The sequence below is a fragment of the Ruditapes philippinarum genome, unplaced genomic scaffold, assembly GCF_026571515.1.
Source record: "Ruditapes philippinarum isolate M1 unplaced genomic scaffold, ASM2657151v2 ctg422_1_1_1_1, whole genome shotgun sequence".
Taxonomy (NCBI): Eukaryota; Metazoa; Mollusca; class Bivalvia; order Venerida; family Veneridae; genus Ruditapes; species Ruditapes philippinarum.
This window is the reverse complement of record NW_026865596.1, coordinates 230,099-258,080: the sequence shown is the minus strand read 5'-3', so window position 1 is coordinate 258,080 and position 27,982 is coordinate 230,099. Positions and strand designations below refer to the sequence as shown.

Below are 27,982 nucleotides of genomic sequence, written 5' to 3'. Positions count from 1 at the left end.
TGTTAACAAGGTTTTTACAAATTTTGGCTGTGTGACCTAGTTTTTCGAACCTGATCTAGATATCATCGAAATAATCTTTCTGACCAATTTCGAGTATATTTGGAAGGGAACAGTAGCCCCTAGAGTGTTTACAAGGTTTTTCTATATTTTGGCTGTGTGACCAAGTTTGATGACAACTTAGGCAAAAATGTGACCACTAGAGTGTTAATGATCTAAATGTGAACGTGTGTTGCACACTTGATTCAAGCGAGAAAAGTGATTGCAAACTTGACAAAGTGGCTACCGAGTCATGAATATTACAAACGCTAGCAGGTATTTTCTTCAGGTAAGTGGGTTTGTATGCTATTTTGAAATTCTTTAATATGTTTATGGCACACTCGGTTTAAGGTTTCAGCTTCCTAGCTTCTGATATGACGAAGTTATTGAAGATATAAATTGGTTATGTACATATTTTGAGATTTAACAAGTGCCTTAAATACAGACATAATTCATCAGCAATTCTCTCTTCCCATGGGAGTGGTCCTAAAATGTAACAGCTAGGGGCGACGAGGAAAGTGTGCTAATTAAGGTACGTGAGCCTCTAGCACAGAGTGATGGCTTGACAGGCAGGCCCTTTGCTGGCATAACAGTCCCTTTCAGGGCTACCTCCTCTTTTCATATTGTCTCAGGTTACTGTACATTAAGGATTTCATTGCCAGCCGAACTGTGACCTTCTTTTGGCTCAAAATTCATATCTTTGGCGAATTGATACTCCGTAGAATTTGCATGGAGGTACATTGTAAATTATCACCACTTGGGCCTTAAGGGCTTAACTGTCCCAAATATTAAATTGTTATGTCATTTTATTAGTCTTTAATTAAACTGTTTTATATAATTTTATTTTAAAGATACACTGAATCTACACACCATCCAAAAATATTGTTTGGAGAGGTGACAAAGATAACACTGACGCTTGTTGTATTTTGTTTTTATTTATTTATTTATTTATATAACTTTTTTGTTTGAATAAACAGGCACATGGTCACCTAGTAATAAAAGAGCGACAATTTTAAATTTGGTAAACTTTTAAATGTGGAACCTTATTTTTACTTTAAATGTTGGCTTTAACTACTGCCCTGTGGTAAAATTAATTAAAGACCATGTTTTGTATACATCAATCATTGTTTAGGTGCTTCCAAATTTAAAATATACACAAAGTAAAAACATGTACTGGACAAAATATGTGACTGGGTGCCGGAGTTATCCCTCCAACTAGTAGACATTAATTAATAAACTATTCGTCTTAGAGAATTTACTTATTGGCTGACTTATTTTAAGTCCCAGATAAATCAATTACTTTTTTCATTTATAATTTTTTCAGGTCATATCAATTTAGTTCATTAATGATCAAGAGACCGTCGATTTGTTTAGTACATGTAACCGACAGTCTTTAAAGCAGTTGACTCGAAAGACCGGCAGAGACCGTCGATTATATAAATTTGCGGAGACTGTCGATTAGTAGTGAATTCAAGTCAATCGCTGTTTCTTAAATATTGTTAAAGAATGCTTATAAACTGTTTAACTGTGATGTTGTGATGAGAAGTTTATTTCAATCAAGTTATCTAACGTATCGAGTTTAATGTCCACTTTAATAACGGAAAAGTCCGAGAAGATGCGATTGTTCGGATGTCAATCTTATTTTTGACCTTGACAAGTCACGTGATACTAGAAGGGTTCGTATTTATTTTGATCAACACGTGTTAATGAAGGAAATAGTACATGTACAGAAAAGTTGATAGAGTGGACTTAAGGCGGAGGTAAAATATAATTGTATACGAGATTTATCACTTCTACAAACGTAATCTATGAATTGTTATTTTTTTAAAGCTGTTTTATGTGGCGATCTCCTTGATTACACCCCTATCCATGTATATTTCAGGACCAAACGTGTATAATATCGAATCGATGTATATAAACTAAAGAAAATGGAATGAACCTTATATACTCCTGGTTAGAACCCCGTAATATATTACAGCATTTTCCTGGATACAGCCTTATACATATAGGCCTAATATGTTTGGTAGAATGACAATGTCAAGGTCATAAAAGTACGTTATATGCTGCTTAGGTTAATTTATAAAGTCAACAGGTCAAGGTTTGATCCATTTATTTGTTTATCACTGTTACTCACTTGTGAGAAAGAAGTTGTGTCCCCACACCCTGTCCGATATGTAAAACATTTTCTCCACTGTAGACATCTGCTCATCCCATTCGCCAAAATTGAAATAGGTGACGTGATAGCCCGGTCTGCTCATCCCATTCGCCAAAATTGAAATAGGTGACATGATAGCCCACTTGCTGTCTTTTCAGGCCTGAGGTCCCGGGTTGGATCCTGGGTAACACCCTTGGGATTTTTAAGAACACTAACTGTGTTTCCCACCTAACTTAGAGGTGTACTGGTAAGAAAAGAGGTGTACTGGTAAAAAAATCCAGGTATTCCTCGCATGTATCAGTGTAATACACTGGGCATTTAAAAGAACCAAGGGGTAGAGCTAGGGACTGGTTCCCAGATTCCCTTGTATCTCATAGTTGTCTCTGAAGTGACTAGTCAAGAGTCATGTCTACTTCCCTGCGAGGGGTTTGACATTACTAGTCAAGAGTCATGTCTATGTCCCTGCGAGGGCTTTGACATTACTAGTCAAGAGTCATGTCTACATGTATGTCACTGCGAGAGGTTTGACATTACTAGTCAAGAGTCATGTCTACTATGTCCCTGCGAGGGCTTTGACATTACTAGTCAAGAGTCATGTCTATGTCACTGCGAGAGGTTTGACATTACTAGTCAAGAGTCATGTCTATGTCACTGCAAGGGGTTTGACATCACAAGTCAAGAGTCATGTCTATGTCCCTGCGAGGGGTTTGACATTACTAGTCAAGAGTCATGTCTATGTCACTGTGAGGGGTTTGACATTACTAGTCACATCATGGAACTTGACTGATTACACCTGACTGTTGGTACCACACAATCTGACAAAGTCTTCATTCAACCTTCATTAACTTTATCCAGACAATTATGTTAAAATGATTAAAACTTGGTTTTGTTGTCAACAATTGAACAGTAAAATGTAAAACAGTATCACATGACCATTACAAAAGTATGGTAGAAAGAAAAGGATGCAGTGTATTTGTGTTGTCCAATTCTGTTGCCAGACCTAAACCTCTGCCATAACATGAAAATCAAAAAAATGCAATTTAAAAAACACACACTCTTAGACGTAAAACAGATAAATGGGCATATTTGTTCCCATACGCCTGAACAAATTTTGGTGTCAAATGTTATGCACCTCAGGTGGTCTGACTGTCTGTCTGAAGGAAATTGAAACCACTTGGCAGAAATGTTTACAATAATGAGACCAGGTTTCACCTTCCTCAGGTCAAAGTCACTCTAAGTCATTTTGTATCAATTTCAAAATTTCTTGTTAGCTCTTTTTCTGACATGACAAGCGTGTTATATTAATACTGATTGTGCATGCTTTGGTACAATTGTTTTATGATTTAATGCATTTTTGTACACATCTTCCAAAATTAAAATACATGTATAAATGTTAAACCCAAGAGGTGAGCTGTTGTGATAGCAATGTATCAGTTGTTTGTCAATTGAGTTTGTCCACAATTATTTGGGACCAAGATGGCTTTCTACAAGACTTAAATAAATATGTTCATAAGTAATTCACAACTGACAATTGAGCTACAAAGGGGTTTAAAAGTGAAATTTTTAAAATCTTTCTCTCAGAAACTAAAATGCCTAAATGCATATAATTACCGGGGTAGATATTTTGGCATGTAGCATAACCGTCTGGTCCTCTACAAAAGTTATAAAATCATGCCCCACTGATCAAACATAGGCTCACATGGTGTCACTTAGTTTATAAAGACTATACATTCTGTAGACTAAAACACATATAAGTCTTGTTGTGTGAAGAACACTGCATCTAACATTTCCTAGCAAATGCTTACAAATATTTTATAAATTATGGGGTACAAAATAAGACAACAAATGTGAACTAATTACTTACTTTCTATTTAAGAATTCAGACCTTTTCTAGCAATGTATTTCAGGTCAGCAAAGCAGGGCCATTATGACCCTCTTGTTGCAAACACAAATGTTAAATAATAGGGAATTTAAATCTGATTTATTTAAGAATATAATATAATTGGGTTACTTCCCCTGAATTATCATGGATTTTTTTTAGCATTTCAGAAAGTATATTCAAACCAAGTTCGATAAGGTTACAATAATTTCTTTTAAGGTGCATAAATGACAGTTTGTGGTTAACATGATTTTCACTTTGCAATATTTAAAATTGAAGTTGTTTAAATGCAGTGCTCACCTGAACAACTTTGGCAATAACTTGTAGCAGTGTATGAAGAGCTATTCTAATTACATTGTATGTCAACATCCACGTCCAGATTTAAATTAAAGTTTTTGTGCACTGAAATATGTTTTACAATAACTTTTTCATTTCTTAAGGTATCAACTTCAAACTTTAAATATTCCTTATTTTCCTTATCAGCATCCATATCTTATATGACAAGGTTCATAACTATAGAAGCAATCTCCCCATTGAACTTAGAATTTTCCTTAAAAAATACATTTTTTTACTCTTACTTCTTTCTTTCTTAAGGGATCAACTTCAAACTTTAAATAATCATCAGCCATATCAAATGCGACAATGTTTTAAACTCTTGGCACCAATTTTTCAAGAATTATTTCCTCATGAACTTAGATTTTTTTAAATAAATGTCATTTTTTACTATATAATATGTTCTTCATTTCTTTGTGCACTGTTTTAGATGTAAAATTAAACTGTGATATTAGCTGACCTAGATAATTTGATGAAGTGACCTACTTTCTGTAATAGTTATAGTATATGAATTGAGTTAGTTACGAGGAGATAACACTGACTGGGGCGACATCAAGGGGTGTTTCTGCTAAAAAATGTCGAGGCCATTTAGGCCAAGACAATTTTTTTGCAGAAGCATCCCGAGATGTCCCCCCAGCCAGTATTATAAATGCTCATTGAAAGTGTACTGAGTATAATGGGTTAGTAAGAACACAGAAAAAGTTCCAAACCATGCGATAATGTCCTTTGATGTACAGCTATGTAATTTGAACCATGTTACATATGTCAAATTTAACTGTGATATCAGCTGTCCTAGATTTTGATGAAGTGACCTTCTTTCTTGTCCTTTGATGTATAGCTATGAAATTTGAATATGTACACAGTTTCAGATGTAAAATAGAACATTGAACATTATGGAAATGATTCATACTTGGACATCTTAGCATTTGTACGAGCGTATATATAATAATTAATATTGTTTTAAACGTCAAATAAACACGTTTCCCGGATATCAAAGTAAGAAAAGGGTTGTACTCAATAGAAAAGTGCATAACGTCGAGTTAAACACTCAAAATATACATAAATGGTATCGAACCCACCACCTTCTGCGTAAAAATCATTTTTTGTAATTTATTCTATAAACAGGCAATAATAATTTTCCAAATTTCCAAAATATGGTTATTTTGTAACAGTATTATTCATACGATGTAATGCCGTGATTATGGGGTCGTTTTGCAAACATTTGTACGTGTTTTAACCAAAATTAGGCAAAAGTGGCGTCAAACTGTACATTAGTGTTTGCATAAACGGCAATGAACTGCACAGAGTGAGTGTAATAAGTTGGAAGAGTACATATGTGGGCTCCAGTCTCACTAAGTATTTCCAGTAAAACATAAAACAAAATTCAGTCATATACATGTACTTACTGACAACAGCAAACCGCCATATTTTATCCACAGCTTCTGTGATAAATACTCCTCTGCCACTGTGATGGACCCACCGCTTCTGCGAAAGCTATGGCCAGTGTGAAAATTGGATCTTTTGATTATCTGTTGTATAATCATTATTTCTCTGTTAGGCAGGGAAACTTAGCACATTTATATACTGGTACAGATGAATCCTAAGATTTACATAAGAATTCAAAAAGTTCATTCATGTCTTGCACAATGGCATAATTTAAAGGCCATTGCCCTTCAGAATGTTGCTGTTGAGTTCTTACCAGTAGGGGACTTCTGTATTGCTTTCAAAACTCTGATAATTGCTAGTTTAATTTTAAAATTTGATGAGCTTGACATTTTTATTCTGAGACATAGTTATTTGTTATATATAAAGTATAGAGACAGTTTAAAATATGATGTTAATTTTTGTATCTCCAGGTGGCGTGTGTATGTTTATTGTATACATACATAGAGTGTTTGATATGACATTATGACATTTGGAGGCAGTAACTGTAAAGTGTTACATCATTCACACTGGGATTAATGAATCATGCAGAACTGTCAAATATCAACTTTGCTTTTCAGTAAGTACATTTGTACATTCTTTTAAAGGTTTAAGTGAAATTTAATTTTAAGTAATAAATTGACAAGTTTATAATTAATGAATACATATAAAGATTGTTTTTGTTGCAGTTTTCATTTGTTGCTTTTTTTCTATTTTTTAATTATGATTTTTTTTTCAAGATCACAATGGCCTTCAACCACTAAAATCTTGCCCAACACATGACTATAGAGGTGAATGCTTTGATGGCAATAACCCCCTTGTTTCAAAGTAGGAATCCATTAGTAAATTTATGACAATTAAAGCAAAATTAAATAACTTTACCATGAAAGTTAAAGTTGCTGAATAGAAACATGCCTCCAGATTCATGCTTATTTTCATGAAAAGTTTTAATATATATCAAAAAGTGAAATAAAGTTACAAGTGAATAAAGAAAGTACTTTCACATTGCAAACGGCATTTCCATTTTAAAAAAAAAAACACAAAAAAAAACCAAGTAATGGTCAGAATATGCACCAAAGAAATGCAATTTTTTTACTTACGCAGTAGAACAGTAGAAAATTAATATGGTGATTAAAACAGCACACCTCAAGATTTATCCTAATTTTCATGAAAATTTTGAACATGTATTTAAAAGTAAAATATTGTAAAGTGAACAAAGATTGTTATTGACACATTGCAATCGGCACTTATAATCCATGTAAATTTCCAAAATAAGGTCAAAATATGCAAAAAAGCCCCTACTTCGTAACTATCGCAGTAGAAATTTAAAAAATTAGTCATTAATTGCTCACAAGATATAAATTATCACTTGAATCTTTAATATTTTTACTTTTCTTAAAAGCTTAGTACATAATTAGCTTGAAATATTTTGGCTCGTCTGGAGGCATGCAGCTTTAATACTGCAAACTCAGTCATTCATTCCATAAAATGCTTACTTTATTAATTGAATTGTGAATAATTTTTTTTAAATCTTATATTATTTTAGCAATGCAGTTATGTTGCTTCTGTAAAACTTGGGAGCTTACAGCTGTGAAGCATTATGATTATTATTATCAATGTTTATTTCAGTAGTTGTTGCAGTGAGTTGTTTTCCATCCAATGAAATGATTGACGTTGACGAAAACAAGATAAGAGCAGATGAAGGGTTGCCACATAATTATGAACATTTGGACTACTGTAATCATCATAAATCTGTCACCTCTCATGAAGGTCAGTCTAATCAATGATTAATGTTAACTGTATTTATAACATCATACTACTAGGTAGGATATATGTTTGTTTTTATGCCTCCTGGAGTAATTGTCCATCTGTCCATACAAGGTTAACATAAACTGCTAAATCAGATTTATTTAAGTTCTACCTGTTCCAATGGCTTAATAATTAACACACTAAGTCATCAATACAAAGTACATGATCTGCGCAAGTTATATAACTATGGCTTCCATTTTGTCAAAGTTATTGCCCTTTTTATCACTATGAAAATCGGTTCTTGTATGGTTAACATATTACTGCAAGATGGATTTTTCTTAAATTTTTCTTTATTACTTCATTCATTTAATGATATCCTTCATATTTAGTAGTTGGATTTATCTTAAATTTTTCTTTATTACTTCATTCATTTAATGATATCCTCCATATTTAGTAGTTGGATACCTTCAATGGTCCTACAACAACAATTTGATGTCAACCTTCTCAAAATAGATATAAACCTTTAATCATTTAAGGCAGTTGAAGGGGACTAAATAGCATGGCATAATTAATTACTTATAGAAGAAACGTGCATTTATTGTTGGTAAACAAAGCTCCTGATTGATCAACTGCCAGTCTGATCAAAGGATACAACTTAATCTAGCTATTTCTGTCCAGATATGATGCTGGTTCAAACCAGTAAACTATTACCTTGGTAGCCATTTTGATATTATATTACACACATTTTCTATTTCAGGTACAATATTTGCTGGTTACAGCCTGAAACAGGTTCATATTGTGCTGTCTCCAGGTCACAGTGATGCTTCATTTAAAGTCAAAGTTGAAAATCAAAGTTTTCCACCTCTGCCATGTGATCTCAAATTATTTACTACCTTGAAGGATTTTAAGACAGTAACAGATATGTTTAAAGATATCAATCATAATCCTCATTTTCATGAATTTCATCCAACATTCCCAAAGGTTTGTGCCAATGATCACCTCACTTCTCTGGGATTTGAACAGCTAATATCGTTGGGTCAGTTATTTAATGCTTCCTACTTTAGTCACGGAGTTCATAAAAAGTTAAAGGCAAAGTATTCCTCATTACATGTTGAATCCATTCCTACTGAGAAATCTTATCAGAGTGTTCTTGGTTTCCTATATGGTTTATTAGAGAGAAAACAACTGTTGAAAACCAAGATTTATAGAGTGAACAGGAACTTTTGCGAGTTTATTGAATCAAATATATCATCATGCAGCTGTCCAAAAACACAAGAACTAGCTCCTCATGTATCTCAGGCACTCACTAAAGGAACATTTTTATTCAAGCCTTCATATCCAAATAGAGAAAATATATCTAATATGTTTCATTCCAAGATTAAGAGCAAAACATCGGGACTTGAACTCTTCAATGCACTAATGCAATATAAGTGTGATAGCTATTTGCTTGAGCCTTGTGCTGCAGATAGACAATGTAAACTGTTCTCAAATGATAAACTAGCACAGTTACACAGTATTCTTGCAAATGATCATCACTTTATGAAGATGGATTCAGTATTTCGCACATATTCAGAGCTAAGAGTATACCCTTTCCTGCAGCAAGTTCTCATTAGAGCAAAGAAAAGTGATCACCAGTCTACAAATATTTATATGGGACACAGTCATTTTATACAGCTCCTTACAACAAGTCTTGGAGTGTTCAGAAAACAGATTACTCCTCTTGCTTCAAGGTAATATGTTTTTTTAATGAAAAATAGACAAGATTGATATTTTGTTCAACTTACCACACAGTGCTTATATGAGCTTTTAGGATTGAATTAAGGTATTAGTCCAAAGGACACAGAATAAAGGACCATTGCACTCTATACAAACAAAGAAAATAGTGGAAGTATTACCAATATGCCGGTTACTGTGGTATCAACTTTTCAGTAGCATCGAAAAATTTGAACTGGAAATGATTAGTCTTTACCACCAATATAGAGACAGAACTGTCTGCACAACAATGCAGTTTGACCTGGCTCTATACTGATGGTAGCTCAATATTTGTAGTCAGCTCATCTTAGCTTAACATGCTTATGGTGAGCTTTTGTAACTAAGGCTCCCATGTTTTTAAATTTTTGGTAAACGTTGAAACGATTGTTAAAAATCAAAATGATACCATTTCAACCGTTATACGTCTGCCTGCTATAGAATCCACTACTCTACATGTACGAGTATAAGGAAAACAAAACATGAAATAACCTCTTTACCTTTGAACATGAAAGCGAAAATTAACTGTAACACCAGTCACTTTTATTGTCGAGCACACTCTATGTCACAGCAGCTTTTTAAATGTCCATGCATTGAATATCAGTGACTTCTTTGATGTTCTTTGACTTGAGTTGCACCGATAAAGATTAGAAGTTCATTTGAATTTGAAGATAACAATACATTTTTTTTATGTGACAAAAGCATGTCAAACTCATCTTTTTTAGCAAAAATAATCATAAACGTTTATGGAGATTACATGTACATTTAAATATTTTAATGTCGGGACTTCAATTGTGAACCCTCTCCATTTATCATTGTGTGTCATTCATCATTCGTTATCAACAGTTTCTTAAAACAATATGAGCCGCGTCACGACAAAAGCAACATAGTGCGTTTGCGACCAGCATGGATCCAGACCAGCCTGCGCATCCACGCAGTCTGATCAGGATCCATGCTGTTCGCTTACCAACCCTTTTACAAGTAGAGAAAATAATAGCGAACAGCATGGATCCTGATCAGACTGCGCGGATGCGCAGGCTGGTCTGGATCCATGCTGGTCGCAAACGCACTATGTTGGTTTTGTTGTGACACGGTTCATATCTCTTCTGTAACCAATGAGTGGAAACTAAACTACACAGGATTATATCTATTATGGTACTTTATCAATGTTGTTCAAATGGTTTCGGTCAGTTGTATAAAGTACACTGTAGGTGACAGGGGCAAAAAGCACTTTTGAAAATGCAAATTTCAACAGTCAAGTGGTTTTATTTTTATTTAATGTTGATGTTATATGTATTAATTGACAAAAGTCCAATATGAGTGAATTTTCCTTTGTAAATAAAATATTAAAAATTGTAGTGTTCTTCATAACAATTAAAAAAAAAATTGAAACAGGGCCAATTTAAATACATTATTGGCTTGATAATGATTTTATGATTTTTGTATTTTGGAAAAGAAAATTGTAATACCGTTTACTATGTGAAGTAAATTTATATATGAATAATTAGAAGTTAAAACTAACCATGAGGTTATTGATTTAGTGGTGTATTACTGAGTAGTTCTTACTTTGTGCTGATCATACACATGAATTAGCTAGCATTAATTCCCTTGTATAAATAATCAGATGATAACATTAAGAAAAGACAAGAAGACTTCATACTTATTAATTAGATATTCATTAGACACAGAACAAAGGTATGAACAAGTCTGCTGTAAAAAAATGTTGTTTTGATTGATCTTAAATCCTTGTACTAGTCTATGTTTATCTCACCATTTCATTTTCTCGCTTTTTCTAGCTCACCTGAGCTGGCTCAGGGTGAGCTTTTAGGATCATTGAATGATGGTCGTCTGTCTGTCCACATTTTGTTTATTACTACTCTAGTGGTCACATTTTTGCCAAAATTGTCACCAAACTTGGTCAGGATGTTTGTCTTAGTAATTGCACAGATGAGTCATCTAGGATTTCTATACATAAAATACAAGGTCATGTAAATTTGATTAATATATATTTGTTGCTTTGTAATAGAAATTGTTTTTGCACATATATTAAGGTAGATATTATTAAATAACTTTGCTCCTGTAAGCTCCTGTAAAGTCATGATACTGAAGCATATAAACTAGTGTTATATGAGCAGTGCCATTAATTTCCTTTCTGTTACATATATTAGGTTGGTGATAGAGATATATAGAAAGAATGGTGGTCAGTTGGATGCAGGTGGTTTGTATTTAAGGTTTCTCTACAATGGTGCTGATGTCACAACTGAGGTCAGCGGGTGCTCACTTCACATGATTGACAACTTCTGCAAAATAGAAGGATTGACAGATTTGGTGGCAGCCCTAAGAAAACAATATCTGGAGCAGTGTTAGAATAGATTTACAACCTGTTGAGTAAAGTAAGTACATTCTCTGCTTTCTAATATGGCAATATTCTCCATTTAGATAATTACAGTCCTTTCACTACCTTAATTGTTAATATTAATGTCGCAGCTAAAACAAAACAAAGGGGCCCATCAACTCTGCTGTGAGTTCTGGACCTGGGTTAAAGGGGTCAGTAAAAGACAAGTATGGGCTACTGAAAATATTTATTGTTCTTTCCAACAAAACCGTGACCTGTTTCTCAATTCAGGTGTGCATGCATTGTGCAGATTAGCGGGGAAATTGAAAAATTAGCGAGAAATGATTATTGATGAGGTTGAAAAGGTTATAAAGTACTATTATGTTTAGGTTACTGCTATTGGATATGAGCTAGGAGTGTAAGAATTAATGATAAAACATAATTTTATAGAGACAAACATGAACACGAAGATAACACAAAAAATACAGCACTTGGCAATATGGGCAGTGTATTCTTGACCCTGTGACATTAATGTGAACTCTGCTTATGATGGCCCTTTGTTTAAGGAATAAAAGCTGTTAAACTTTGCATTTATTATCTTCAGTGATAATACTAGTTTTCAATGCTCCACTTCACAGAAATGGTGATATATTGCTTTGCACAGCCTCTTGTCAGTCTGTTGACCACAACTTTTCCAACCAATAAAAAGATTGGATTTCTGTCCTCTGATTTGGTTTTGAAACTGGTCATGCCTAGAAGCAGAGATGTAGATATGTTATCTATGTCTCTGCTACAAGATAGCCCATGTTGTGAGTATATTGAAATAATTCTATCTTTCTTAATAAAGTCATTGGGGCCAGAAATAACAATGCTGGTCATTAAATTCAAGTGTATATTGAATAAATGCCATTTACCTAGGAACCTGAAACTTTGAACAATTTGCTGTTCAAATGGTCAAGTCAATGAGAATTTTAAATCATATTATATCATTGTTAAGGTCATTTGCTTCCATATTCATGTGCCAACTTTAACATCTTATCAAGTAGAACAAACTTACATAAGTTTATTAAGTAAAATTATTGGTTAATTGCTTTAGTATAACCTTACAAAGTCTGATCTATCCAGCCCAGGGGGTCACTTAGTTTATATAGTTTTGCATAGGAAACTACATGTGAAACTACAATGCCTAGAGTTTAAATATTTTTCATGTAGTGTTGCCTTGTTGACCTCTTCAAAATTAATATAAATGATTTTAATCATGGCCTTAGGATCAATATTGGCCCAAACTCAGAAGTCACATATTTATACCTCCACCAAACATAGTTTATGCGGTGGGGCTATATAGGAATCACTTTGTCACATCCTGCCCCGTCCATTGTCAGGAACTGGTTGAGATATTAACTTGAAACTAGGAATATCAATGCATTATCAGAATGCAACGTCTGTGTCAAGTTTGATAACTTGGTGTGTTAATATATCACTGTTTTTATTGACAAATTTTTGTGGTATTAAATCATTTAAACTTCTTCTGAATGAGGAAATTTATTGGATATTCGTACATATCAAATGCAATTGCACTTTAGAGTAGAGTTAACAATTAAAATCATTACAATAATAAAGATTGTATCTGTAGAGAATTTCTCATTTGATCGTCTTGTGACTTTTAATTATTGCATCTTGTGACTATAAATTACCTGATGAGTGAGCATTTTACTTAAACATGTGACTTGAAAATATGACTTTGTCAGGTGACATCATTGTATTAATGAATTTTTAACAAATGATTAAACTCAGGTAGGTAAAATTTTCAAAATATGCAAAATTTTATTATAAACAAGCATTCAGAATTTAGATTAAAATAAAAAAAGTAAACCAAAATAAGTAGATTATTATAATTACATTGCTAGAAAATATTAACCTTTTGCATTCATTGGTTGATTGTCATATTTTAGCTATATAACTTTAGCATGAAAATTGTCAGTGTCAAAGGGGAAATTTGCTCATTACATTGTATTGAAAATATGCAGGTATCTTTTAACATCATACCAAAAACAAGGCAGAATAGCTCAGGGTGAGCTTTTAGGATGATTGTTTATCATCTTTTCACATTTGGTTTGTTATTACTCTAGTGGTTAATTTTTTGCCTCAATTGTCACCAAACCTGGTCAGGAGTTTTGCCCCAGTAATGATGTAATTTAGCCGTTATGAATGAAGTTGTAAATGAAATTCATACACTACTATAAGAAATAAGTGCTAAACAAAAATATATGTTTTTGTAATTTTCCAAATAATGATCAGTATGTTGAAGTTGTTTGTGTATTGTCTTTAAACCACAACAAGACCTTCAAGTAGACAATACTAAGCCTTCATTCATAAATAAAGTTGACCTTCAAGGTCAAATGTATAAATTTTGCTTGATTTTTGCTGACTTTTGCGCTTAGTGACTATTACTTTGTTATCTTTAAATGATTGTCTTCAATGGTGAACTCAACAATAAGTTAGGATAGTCCTTTAAGTTATTCAGACAGACCTTGACCTTTCTCATAAATGACCTTGACCTTGAAAGTCAAATTATTGAAATTTCTCTTTTTTTGCTGTAACTGGCTATAACTTTGTTATTAATGAAGGGATTGACTTCATATTAATACACAACATTCTTTAAAATAAAACCTTTATGTTTAGTAAACTCAAATTGACCTTGGCTCAATAATGACCTTGAAGGTTAAATTATTGATTTTCATTGATTTTTGTTGGACAAAACAATCTTTTGGACAAAACCTTCTAAAAGGTTGAACTGACCTTGACATTAATGAGCTTTAAATGACATTGACCCTCTAGGTCAAATTATTGAATTTGGTTGAATTGGTACAATTCTGTTATTTATGTATGGGTTTGAATTATACTTGGACAAAACAAGGTTTGCTTCCAAACAAACATATTGAATAGTTTAGATCTGACATTGACCTTTAAGTAACCTTCACAGTAAAGGTTAAATTATGGAATTCTCTTCATTTCTTCCTATAGCAATGAGATTTGGACCATAAGCACAGTTGTAGATGTAAAATTGAACTTTGATGTCAGCTGACCTAGATTTTGACAAATTGACCTTTTGAACTTTCCTATAAGCTGCCCTAGATAATTTTTCTTGTCCTTTGATGTACAGCTTTGTAATTTGAACCATGTGTATAGTTTTAGATTTAAAACTGAACTTTGATATCAACTGACCTAATAAATTTGATGAAGTGACCTATTTTCTTGTCCTTTGATGTACAGCTATGAAACTTTTGCCATGGGCACAGTTCAAGATGGATGTAAAATAGAACATTGAACATTATGGAAATGATTCATTCTTTGACAAAACAACAAGTGTGACATATCAACTAAATTTTTAAAACAAAAAGAAAATCTTTTTTTTTTTCCCTTATTTTTTTTTTTAAAGATTTGTTAAAATCTATTATTTGTTTACTTTTAGAAGAAGTAAAAGAAGTCCAGCATTACCTCTGCCTAGTGATGGCTCTTGTGTTTCATGATACTCAATAGCTGCAAAATGCAATTTGCTATCATCAGGCAACACAAGTGATCTCTGATTGCTCTTGTGTAAGCTATGGTCCTCACTTTGAACATTATACTTATATATATGATATTGAACCTTGACCTCAAATTATTACAATAACAAACATGCTTTCATATTCTTACATCTTGTACATTTTAGTTTGTGAAATCAAAATATGACCTTTGATGTTGAAAGTCACCCAAAGATGTGCAGCTGTAATGAAGAAATTTAGACCTTTTCGAAAATGGATCTCAGGTGAGCCTTCTGGAGCGATCACTGCCCTCTTGTGTTGTTCATCTTGTCAGCTAATTTATGTAACCTAACCTGATTTTTAGGGTATTTTGTTATTGTTACTTATTTTTTGTTCTTACACGTATAGTATTTGAACTGTCTGTTGCTCCATCGGTCTTTTCAAGGTAAACCTGTTCTAGCATCATGGATATGTCTTAAATTTATGGCTTCATAACTTACACATTTACTTACCAATAGAGCAGTATGATATTGGCAATTTGCATTAATTATTTTCCTACTTAATTTCCCTTTATAGCACTTTCAAAATTAATATGGCCAACCAGTTTTCTTTAGGTTAAGATTTATATTTTCAGTATTAACTCAAACTATATGAGTACACTTAACACGAGCACACCAATTTAGTAGGATAGACCTTCAAGTTAACCAGACAAACCTTGACCTTAACTCATAAATGACCTTGACGGTCTAATTATTGAAATATTCTTACTTTGCTAAAATTGGCTATAACCTTGTTATTAAGATATGGATTTAGTTCATATTAGATTTAAGACCTTTAAATTGACATTGGTTCATTAATGACTTTGACCTTAAAGGTTAAATTATTGAATTTTCAGTGATTTTGCTATAATTGACTGTAACTTGGTAATTTTCGTCATACTTGAACAAAACAACCTTTTGGACCAACTCGTGACCTTGAGCTTTAATTGACACTGGCCGTGAAAGTCAAATTATTGAATTTTGGATATATGGTCATATTAATTTTGTTATTTATGTACGGATTTGATTTATACTTGAACAAAACAAGACTTACTATCAAACAAACATTTGAATAAATTTGATGTGACCTTAACTTTCAATTGGTCTTGGCCATCAAGGTCAAATTAATGAATTCTCTGGGTTTTTAAAGTAACTGACTTTGTAATGGATTTATTTCATATTTCTACACAGCATCTTTTAGGTCAGGACCTTGTTGTATATCAAACTCAAAATTACTTTGACTCATGTATGACCTTAACATTGAAGGTCAAATTATTGAATTTATACTGATTATAGCTATAATTGGTTATGACTTGGTAATTCATCCATAGATTATCTTGAAAGACCTTCTAAATGTTGAACAGACCTTGACCTTGAGCCTTAATTGACCTTGACTGTCTAGGTCAATTAATTGAATTTTGGTTAAGTTGTCACAATTTTGTTATTTATGTATGGATTTGATTCATAGGTAAACAAAACAACACTTGTGACCAAATGGACATGTTGACTTATTTAGATATGACATTGACCTTAAATGAGCTTGACTGTCAACTTTGTCATTAATTTATGGAAATGAATTAGACTTGGACAAAACAACAAGTAGACCTATTTAAATTCTTCAATTTTCTTTTTTAAAGATTTGTTTAAACCATTTATTTGTTTGCTTTGTAATGAAAAATATAAAGAAGGTGAGTGTTGCCGAGCCAGACGGTGGCTCTTTTTCTACTTTATTTTGTTTTTAGCCCAACAGAGCACAAAATTCTCATTGTGAGCTGTTGTGGTGTTAACACTTTTACTCAAACATCATAGCCTTCTAAACTGGTAGGCCAATATTCAGGAAGATCCTTTGGTGTTCCTTCTGTAATCCTAATTGGAATTGGTGACTACTTTTGTGTTTTGGCCGAACTATATTAAGACATGTGACATAGACATTAAAAGTGAGATGTGTTGAAAGTAAGTATGTAAATAAATCAGTCACAATTTAGCTTGATACCAAGTATGGCAGCATTTATTTGTTGATGTCATGTTAGAATCAAAATAATATCTCCTCAGCAGTGATTGTATTGCTTTATTTAAGATCATTGTTTATTGTTTGGATGCACATCATTTTATAATTCCTGGGATCCAAACTTCAAACAGTGATTTTATATCTCTGCTGGGGATATATTATTTCTTAAATAATGAAGTATTTTTTTTTAAAGTGAAGCATAATGTATTAAGGTATTTTATTTTCATATGTTAATGATACAGATATTTTTCAATTTTTTTTCAAAGAAAAAAATTGAGATGTTGCTACAGTCATGTTGTCTGTTCCCATTGCCATCCAGAAAACTTTAAAGGGACTCCACTTAGGTTTTTTGACATGACAGGACTGAAAATATCTTTTCAAGATTAATGTTCTATTTGTTGTAGGTTGAGGCTAATAATATGTGTCCAAAACTTCTGGTCATTCACTGATTCTGTTTTTTCAAGGATAGATATTATAATTGTGAAAAATGACCAAAAATTGAAACGGCTTGCAATGCCTTTTACTCAAATCAGGCTAAAAAAAAGCACACAAAAAAAACAATTTTCAATTTATTTCCGAGTATATTTCCTTACTATATTTTGCATTTCTTTCTGTTTAAAATGCCCCAGCTGACCTATGTAAGAAATTTAAAATATAAGTTTTAGGCCTCAGTGGAGTTCCATTGGCCATTATTTCTCAGTGGATTGTTTTCATACTGAAACACATCAACTCTTTGGACAAGACTTTCAAGCAGACCAGACTGAACCTGACCTTGTCTCATAAATGACCTTTTCCTTCAAGGTCAGGTGTTTTTGTTTTATTTTTGCTATTATAAGCTATAAGTTTATTTGTAAATGCATTGCCTTCATACTTGGACATAACAACAAAAGAACATTTATGACAAAACTTGCATGGTGATTATTTCATGTGATCTTGACCTTTGTATGACCCTGACTGTCAATGTCAAATATTTAAGTTATATCATGTACAATAAAAAAATGTTTCTAGGAAAAAATTTTACTACAATATTCCTTTGATGTGTTTAACTTTATAAATAAGAAAAAGTTGAGTGTTACCCCCACTAGGTGGCGGCTCTTGTTAGAGTAACGAATTATATTGTATTTATGAATATGTTGTTACTGATCATTGCTCAAACTTAGAAGGTTTAGAATGACTGTGATAAACTGCCTCCTACTTTCAAACAATTTAGAATTTAGTTATATTTCATATTTTCTGTATATTTTTTGTATGTTTTATTTATTATATTTGGAGTGTTGAATCTGTGTTGAAAAAAAAATGTTTAAGTAATAAACAGGTAAATCTTTATTTAAATCTTATTCTTTTAATCATATTCAAATAATTTTATCAATTTGTAATGTTTAGAAATCCCAAAACAGATTAGTATACAAAATGTATCAGTGTTCCACCAGCCAGCTGCATTATGTTCTTGATTTTACCTTTTTACAATTGACTCTGGCATTTTAGATGTGTTTGTATAGATATTTTGATATATTGACCATCAAGGTCAAAGTAATGAAATTTGCTATAATTGTCATAACCTTATTTTTGATTATAAAGGAAAGATTTGATGCATACTTGGACAAAATAAAACTACACACAAAATTGTTAAGTAATTAATACCTTAATTTGTAAATGACCTTGAGTGTCAAGGTCAAATATGAAACTGAATTATATTTTGTTCATGAAAGTTATATTTTGTACGTGTTTTCTTTATAACTATATTTTTTCTCAGAATGTGTTTGACTTTGATTGCTTGCTGCTTTGGCTCTTGTTTTTTTTTTGTTTTTTTTTCTGCACTGCACTCTTTGCTTGTCTGTGCAAAATCTAGAGAATGCTTTGACATACACTTTTAAGATTTGGTGTACATGTATTTGTGTAATAACTATAATAATATTGGTCGGAGAGATAACTCTGACGCATAGATAACCCTGACACTTGATATAACATTGTTTTTCAACAAACAAGCACATGGTTTTCCTAGTTGTATAGGAGCAGGACAGAATGTGATGATTTTTTATAATTTTGTATACTTTTTAATGTTTTTCAAATAATCTAAACTTTTTGTGGGCAAAAACTGTTTCAAAACATTTATTTTACTAAATTACAATAAGGTAGTTAGAATTGTATTGACCAGAGACCATTGACTTGGGAAATATTCTTGAAAAATTGTTTAAATATTAACAAAAAATAGATAAAACATAAAAGATGTAAAAATAAATTATTGATGCTGATTTTCCTCATACCTCATTCAGGACCTTTAAGAAGTACCAGATTTCATTTTCATACATAATTGTTGTTGTGTAATGTAAAGTCTTTGAACTGAACTTTGATTTAGGTGGTTCAATATTTAAAATATACAGGAAGATAATTAAAATATTGCAAAAAATATGTGATTTAGTGTTGGAGTTATCTCTCCAACCAGTACATTTTTTTTAATATCTTTGTCTTTTTTTTTTAAGATCTTTTAAGATTTAAGTTTTTTGGTGATGTATAGTTATAAAAAAAGTCATACTGGTGTTAAGTTTAAAATTATATTGAATATTTGATGGACATAGTTATTTACACATAACTTTTTTGTTGCAGATAAGTTTATGGACTTTGTTTATTATTGAAATATTTTTACAAAACAAGTTTTGAGTTTTGCTGAAAATACCAGAAGATAATGTGTAATTGCCCAACATAAACCTAGTCAGGAATCAGTTTTGTCAGTTGGTCTAGCAATCAAGGTTTCTTTGTCTGGGGCACTTTAATATTGGAGGTATCACTATACTAAACTAGTAATTGAAAGCATAAATTTGAGACTAATTCATTAGAGATAAGTGCAGTCCCTAAGATCGACCATTACTCTCTTATTTGTTTATTTTTTGCCCTAGCATTATGCTTATATTGTTTTTTATGGCTTTTACATTTAAAATTTTTAAACTGTTAATCATCATGCTAGAAAATTTGCTGTTTGAAGTACCTCTTACCTTTTTAAAAGGCAGCCTATCCCCTTCAGCATGACCTCCTTATGTCCTACCGAGGACAACTTGACCATGTCCTTAACAACTGTGTCCAAGTCCTGCATGCTAAACAGACAGATACTTGTCATTATATTAGGCTCATGACCTCATAAGAGATGAAGTGGTAATCATATTATGCCAGGAGTATAAATACCCCATGTATGAATTACACATGTATGCACTGGTCAAATATGACCTGCCTCATGGTCACTTATTAAATACTACTTGTAAAGGAAAACAACATCAGGAATAGCCTAAAAATAATTCATTTATTATAGCTGAAATATTTGGCATGTTGCATTTTCAAGTGGACATCTATAGAAGTTTTGCTGCAGGGGCACCAATATGATTCCTCATTGACTAATTTACAGCAGTGAATATCAGATGAGTGATGTACCCTCTTTTATTTATTGTTTTACATACATCATACAGAAAATGTTTACAATTTTTAAAAACAGATCAATGTTGTCAATCGGTGAACTTAATATCTTTTAAATTTTTGTTTTAGAATCTCAGAGAGATAGTGTTTTGATTTTATTTTTGTTTGTTTTATAAGTTGATGATTAGTGATGCTTTAATTAGTGATGCGTTGTGTATGTTATACTATTGTATTAGTAGAATAAGAATAGAATGAATTTAATTAAATTAAGAACACCAGGTGCATTGTATTGTCATTTGTCGGGTTGTAAACCAACAAATGATTTCTTACTATTTGTAATAGTTTGTCGGATGAGAAATCCACAAGCTGTTATAATGGTAGACTGTATTAAAGAGGTGTTTAAATCTTTGTATGTCTGTATTATTTATAATTGAGCTGATGATCTTTAATGTGTCTCAGTGATATATCTAGGAAACAGAGTTGCACTCATTATTAATTTCATACAAAACAACACTCATGATCTTTCCTACTTATAAAATGATAGTCACTGTGAAAGGCTAGTCAGTATTAAAGAAAGTATTTTAATATAACTGTTGGCTAACATTGTCTCCCTTGTTTTAGCTCAAGTGAGCACAAAATGCTCTTGGTGAGCTCTTGTGATTCCCCTCAGTCTGTTGTTGTGCTTTATTCATCATCTGTCATTCAACATGAACAATTTCCTGAAACCACACAGAAATTATCATTAGGTTGTCCCCTAAAACGTTGTCGAAATGGCTCTGGTCCATTGCATGAATAGGTTATATATAGGGCCAACAAGGGGTAAGAAAAGCAAATATCAAAAAACTTCTTATCTGAAATTACAAGGCTCTATGATATATACCATAATAAAGTTGTTCAAATTATGTCTGAAGGTTACAAATTATTGCACTTTGGTTTAAATTGGCTGTGCTTTGGTGTTAATCATCATCAAAGGACACAACAACCAAGGTTGTAAAATTATGGCCTGGGGTTTCCTTATATTTCCCTCTGAAAGCCCTTTGCTAGAGCTAGGATATTTGGCATGAAATATTGTTTTGTTGACTAATAATACCAAGATGATCATTCTTAGGTCAGCTTGGCCCTTTCCTAAACGGTCATTGTTTTCTGCATATGTATATGAATATTTAAAAATTAAATACCCTTTTCTCTGTAATATCAAGGGCTAGAGTTTAGATATTTGGCATAAAGCATCCTTTAGTGGACATCTTTGGAGAGGTTTGAATCGCCCTTGGTTCAACTATAACTAGAAAAAGTTATACCATTCTGTCATCAGGTATGCACTAAAGGGCAAAGGTGCACCCCCTCTTTAGCTCACTTAAGCTTGTACAGGGTGACCTATTAGGATCAATGAATGTCCTTTTTCATCCGTCAACACTTAGTTTGTTAACACTATAGTGGTTACATTTTTGCCCCAATTATCATGAAACTTGGTCAGAATATTTGTTATATGACTATTATGTGGTCAGAATATTTGTTATTTGACTATTATGTATCAGATGCAGATATGAATTTTGTTATACCAGTTTTATAGTTAACACATATTAATCTTGTCGTTTAGAGCCTTAATAATCAAATGAGCAATGGCAGGGCCATCAGTGCCCTCTTGTTCAGAATTGAAAGGTTTATTTTTGCTTACTCAAGCAAATTTTGATTTGGACATATATATATATTGCCCAGGTTTTACAATGGTAATGGTATACACATTGAAGTGATTCAGCCACCACTTTAGCTTGTTAATGCTTGTAAGTTTTTCAAAATGTTTTTATGTTCCATGAATGTAGGGAAAAATCTATACAGAACAAAAAGGCAGCCTAGTGATTTTTACATAGGCAGACAGACAAAACTTATTGTTGTCCAGGTTTGAAACCGTACATTGTCTTTTGCAGGCAGACAAAAACTCACCAGTGCCAAACATTTAAGAAGATTAAAACCCCACTTGTTATTTTAGTTGATTTATCAATTGTATTATTTTCATTTAATAGAATTATCAAAAAGAGGGAACTTGAATTATCAGATTCCTCATTTATCTGAGATATTTTTGGTTATCACAAAGGAATATTAAATATCAACTAACTTTAACAGGACAATTAGTCCCTGCTTTGATTTGTTCACTTAGAGATACACTGTAGGATATTTATCTATTGTGACAGGTTAGTTTGTCTGTCTTCAAAATATTGAAGGTTGGTTTTTGCCCACCTATAAAATAACAAGACAGGATTTATGTCTGCCTATATAGAAATTACAGGGTGGATTTTTGTCTATTATAAGCAGATATGACTTTGTGTATTTTAAGATTGTCTTCAAGCTAGATATAATTGTTTATATATTGTTTATTGTTTAGAAATGCTAGTGCCATGTATATGGTATGCTTCCCCAGTGAGGGAACAACTATGTGCAATATTACAATTTGTTCCATTGTTATGTCATGCATTTGTATACAAATCATGATAATTTTTATAATAAACATATCAATAATAAAATGAACATGTTGATGTTGTTGTTTATTTTACTCATCTGTAATTCAAAATTATTAGCATAGTTGCTGCTTTATTGGAAAAATGATGTTGCCTAAGTTAACTTTTGTTGCTAACATCTATCATATGCTGATAGTTACAAGTAAAGGGTACTGTATCAAATTGACCCAAGAAGTCAAATCCACTGTGTATCAATGAAGTCAAATTGAACTGGTAGATAGACAAATCAGCTCAAAGAATGTTAATTCAGTCTCAAAATATTTTTGTTTTTATAGAGCACAAAGCTGAAGTTGAGCTTTTGTGACGCCAATTTGTCCATCGTCCGTCAGTCAGTGCGTCCTCATCACCTTTTTTCAAACGACTTCCTGTGAAACCACAAGGTCAAATTTGATGAAATGATTCTTGCATGAAGCTCTACTAAAATTATCAAAAGGTTCTGCTCCATTGAACGTCTGTGTAGGAAGGGCTAAAAATAGATGTCGAAAATGAAATCTTTAAAAATCTTCTCTGAAAGTGCAAAGCCTAGAGCTTAGATATTTTGTGTGTAACATCATCTAATGGAACTGCCCAACGCCCCGGGAGTTATGCATTTTCCTTATCTATATAAAGTAAAAGCTTAAAAAACTCTGATTCTCTAAAATTATTGAGGCTAAAGCTTAAATTTTGGCATATAACTTTGTCTAGTGGGCCTCTATCAAATTTGTTCAAATTAAAGCTATGGGATCAAAATTAGCCCGCCTCAGTGACCACTTATATAGGAAAAAACACTACAGTGGTGACAAAAGTCTACACTAGTGATATAAGTGTTACCAAGTTTGTAAAATCTTCTTTACAACCTTAGATATAAGGCAAGAAACATGGTCTAGTGGACCTCTTCCAAGTGTGTTCAAATTATAGTCCTAGGGGTGGAAATTGGCCAAACCCAAGGAGTCACTTAGTTATATTGAAAAATATATTTAAGTCTACATTGTCCAGGACTTAGACAGTTGACATGCATGGATCTGTGGATCTTTACCAAGGTTGTGAAAATTATAGCCTAGGGCCAAAATTTGCTCCACCCTTGGGATCATGGATTTTCCATATATGTGAGTGTATATACATGAAGCTAAATATAATATATCTGTGGTATATAGTAACAACTTTAAATGTTTTTTCTCTCTAAAACCACTAGAGCTGAAGCATGGATATTTGTCATGAAATAGTTTCTAGAAAAAGTCTACCAAGTTTGTTTAAATTATAACCCTTTGGACCCCAGAGAGTCATAGATTTCTTTCATAGTAAAAACTTTATAACAAGTTCAGGGGTCTTTTATTACCCCACCTTTGGGTCATAGATTTAAGTATATAGTAAAACTTACAAGAGCTAGAACTAAGATATTTGGCATGAAACATTATATTATTAAACTCTACTAATTTTTGATTAAAGTATAGCCAATGAGGGTTTGGGGTCATGGATTTTTCCTATATGTGTATCAACCAGTGACTTCCATTGCAACCATTGACTTCCTTAGCAACCATTGACTGCATTGCAACCAGTGCCATAGCATACTGTGGCTTGCTTCCATAGCAACCATTGACTTTTCATAGCAACCATTGACCTTCCATAGCAATTAGTGACTTCCCCTAGCAAGCGGTGACTTTCTATAGCAATCACTGACTTCCCATTATATTTCCATAGCAATCCCTTTATAGCAATCATTGACTTCCCAAAGTAGCCTGTTCCAAAATAACATTTGACTTTCTATAGCACCCAGTGACTTCCGTTACAACCGTTGGCGTTCCATAGCAACCATTGACTTCCCTTTGCAAAAACTGACTTTCCATAACAACCATTGATTTCCATAGCAGCCATAAAGTATCCATTTCGAATGTCGTTTTTCCATAGCAACCAGTGATATCCTTAACAACCATTGATTCTCCATAGCAACCATGGACTTTCTATAACAACCAGTTACTTCCATAGCAATTATTAACTTTCCATAGTAACAATTGACTTTCCATAGCAACAAGTGACTTCAATAGCAATCATTGACTTTCTATCGTAACCTGTGACTTCCATAGCACAATAGCAAGCAGTATATAAGTAAGGTGAGCGCTTAAACGGTCATCTTGATCGACTTTTATAATATTTTTGTTCCTTGCCCTTCCTCTATATGGGTTCGAATCCTGCCAGGGAGTTTAGAATCTTTCAGGTAAGGAAGATATCCAGCTTGATTACAGACTATCAATGGTTTTACTTCTAAGGGCACGTGAGATTTTCCTACTCCAGTAAAGCTGGAAATTAATCATAATCATGTCCTCTTATGTGGCCATAAACCCAACCAAAAATAATCTAATTAAAGCATTTGGAATAAGTTTAAAGCTGCTCTCCCATATGCAGAGTTTCACGAAAGATAAAATAACGCCACTGGTTCATATATTTACATGGTTCAAGATGATTTAAACATGTCTTGCTCCTAGAAATACCAATTGATTAATTTAATACTGCTATAATTTTATATCTGTGCAAACTTTATTTTTTATTCCATGCACAAAAAAGTGGTGGGGAATATGGAGATTCTCTTCGTACCATATTTTTACCTAAAAAGAGCACAATTGCTCAAATGGTTCCAGTCCGCTGAACGAGAAGGCGATAAGAGCTAAAACAAGAGCTGTCGGTAGGACAGCAACGCTCGACTATTCTTAGTGCTTGATAGTAAAAAAAAGCCTTGATTAAAAGGTAAAATTTTCTCAGTAAAGAAAAAGGCATTGGAGAGTGTCCTATTATGCCCTCAAAGAAGAGTATAAAATTTCAACATGTTTCAAAGCCTTATGTCAATGAACTTTGAAAATATTTGAGGTATTACAAAAACTTTCACGTAAATTCTAAGTCGAAAAAGGGCATAATTCTGTCAAAATGCTTGATAGAGTTACCTCCTCCTGTTTACAGGTTTGGGTCATGATGGTCAACAAGTACATGCAAAGTTTTAAAGCCATATGTCAATGGACTATGAAAATATTTGAGGTATTACAAAAACTTTAACGTAAATTCTAAGTCGAAAAAGGGGCATAATTCTGTCAAAATGCTTGATAGAGTTACCTCCTCCTGTCTACAGGTTGGGGTCACAATGGTGAACAAGTGTGCAAAGTTTCAAAGCCATATGTCAATGGACTTTTGAAAATATTTGAGGTATTACAAAAACTTTAACGTAAATTCTAAGTCGAAAAAGGGGCATAATTCTGTCAAAATGCTTGATAGAGTTACTTCCTCTTGTTTACAGGTTGGGGTCATGATGGTCAACAAGTACATGCAAAGTTTTAAAGCCATATGTCAATGGACTTTGAAAATAATTGAGGTATTACAAAAACTTTTACGTAAATTCTTAGTAAAAAAAAAGGGGCATAATTCTGTCAAAATGCTTGATAAATTTACCTCCTCATGTCTACAGGTTGGGGTCATGATGGTGTACAAGTGTGCAAAGTTTCAAAGCCATATGTCAATGGACTTTGAAAATATTTGAGGTATTACAAAACTTTAAGGTTAATTCTAAGTCGAAAAAGGGGCATAATTCTGCCAAAATGCTTGATAGAGTTACCTCCTCCTGTCTACCGGTTGGGGTCATAATGGTGAACAAGTATGCAAAGTTTCAAAGCCATATGTCAATGGACTTTGAAAATATTTGAGGTATTACAAAACTTTAACGTAAATTCTAACTCGAAAAAGAGGCATAATTCTGTCAAAATGCTTGATAGAGTTACCTCCTCCTGTCTACAGGTTGGGGTCACGATGGTGAACAAGTGTGCAATGTTTCAAAGCCATATGTCAATGGACTTTTGAAAATATTTGAGGTATTACAAAAACTTTAACGTAAATTCTAAGTCGAAAAAGGGGCATAATTCTGTCAAAATGCTTGATAGTGTTACCTCCTCCTGTTTACAGGTTGGGGTCATGATGGTCAACAAGTACATGCAAAGTTTTAAAGCCATATGTCAATGGACTATGAAAATATTTGAGGTATTACAAAAACTTTTACATAAATTCTAAGTCGAAAAAGGGTCATAATTCTGTCAAAATGCTTGATAGAGTTACCTCCTCCTTTTTACAGGTTTGGGTCATGATGGTCAACAAGTACATGCAAAGTTTTAAAGCCATATGTCAATGGACTATGAAAATATTTGAGGTATTACAAAAACTTTAACATAAATTCTAAGTCGAAAAAGGGGCATAATTCTGTCAAAATGCTTGATAGAGTTACCCCCTCCTGTCTACAGGTTTGGGTCACGATGGTGAACAAGTGTGCAAAGTTTCAAAGCCATATGTCAATGGACTTTTGAAAATATTTGAGGTATTACAAAAACTTTAACGTAAATTCTAAGTCGAAAAAGGGGCATAATTCTGTCAAAATGCTTGATAGAGTTACCTCCTCCTGTGTACAGGTTGGGGTCATGATGGTCAACAAGTACATGCAAAGTTTTAAGGCCATATGTCAATGGACTTTGAAAATTTTTGAGGTATTACAAAAACTTTAACGTAAATTCTTAGTCGAAAAAGGGGCATAATTCTGTCAAAATGCTTGATAGATTTACCTCCTCATGTCTACAGGTTGGGGTCATGATGGTGAACAAGTGTGCAAAGTTTCAAAGCCATATGTCAATGGACTTTGAAAATATTTGAGGTATTACAAAACTTTAACGTAAATTCTAAGTCGAAAAAGGGGCATAATTCTGTCAAAATGCTTGATAGAGTTACCTCCTCCTGTCTACAGGTTGGGGTCATAATGGTGAACAAGTGTGCAAAGTTTCAAAGCCATATGTCAATGGACTTTGAAAATATTTGAGGTATTACAAAAACTTTAACATA

The 27,982-nt window shown here is 32.8% G+C and overlaps 1 protein-coding gene and 1 long non-coding RNA gene across 3 annotated transcripts in view; both read left to right on the top strand.

The window, feature by feature from the left end:
• LOC132729668 (uncharacterized) overlaps window positions 1-27,176 on the top strand; it is a 95,489-nt gene extending 68,313 nt beyond the window's left edge. The window contains exon 2 of the long non-coding RNA XR_009625652.1: window positions 26,846-27,176. This is a non-coding gene — a long non-coding RNA (uncharacterized LOC132729668). The remainder of the gene's footprint in view (window positions 1-26,845) is intronic.
• Window positions 1,339-19,010, top strand: LOC132729664 (2-phosphoxylose phosphatase 1-like). 2 transcript variants are annotated; one of them, XM_060715474.1, is made up of 6 exons: window positions 1,339-1,796; window positions 6,260-6,405; window positions 7,458-7,595; window positions 8,332-9,304; window positions 11,492-11,716; window positions 15,371-19,010. In XM_060715474.1, the coding sequence occupies exons 2-5, from the start codon at window positions 6,372-6,374 to the stop codon at window positions 11,688-11,690; spliced, it is 1,344 nt and encodes a 447-aa protein (XP_060571457.1). In that variant the 5' UTR covers window positions 1,339-1,796; window positions 6,260-6,371; the 3' UTR covers window positions 11,691-11,716; window positions 15,371-19,010. The 2 variants fall into 2 exon arrangements, with proteins under 2 accessions (XP_060571457.1, XP_060571455.1); XM_060715472.1 differs by having other exon boundaries at window positions 1,342-1,796; window positions 7,455-7,595.
• Window positions 27,177-27,982: the final 806 nt, after the last annotated feature.

Coding starts and splice junctions, on each gene's coding strand:
- LOC132729664 (XM_060715472.1), top strand. CDS start 6,372: ATGCAGAACTGTCAAATATCAACTTTGCTTTTCA. Junction 6,406..7,454: donor AATATCAACTTTGCTTTTCA/GTAAGTACATTT, acceptor TGTTTATTTCAG/TAGTTGTTGCAGTGAGTTGT. Junction 7,596..8,331: donor ATCTGTCACCTCTCATGAAG/GTCAGTCTAATC, acceptor TTTCTATTTCAG/GTACAATATTTGCTGGTTAC.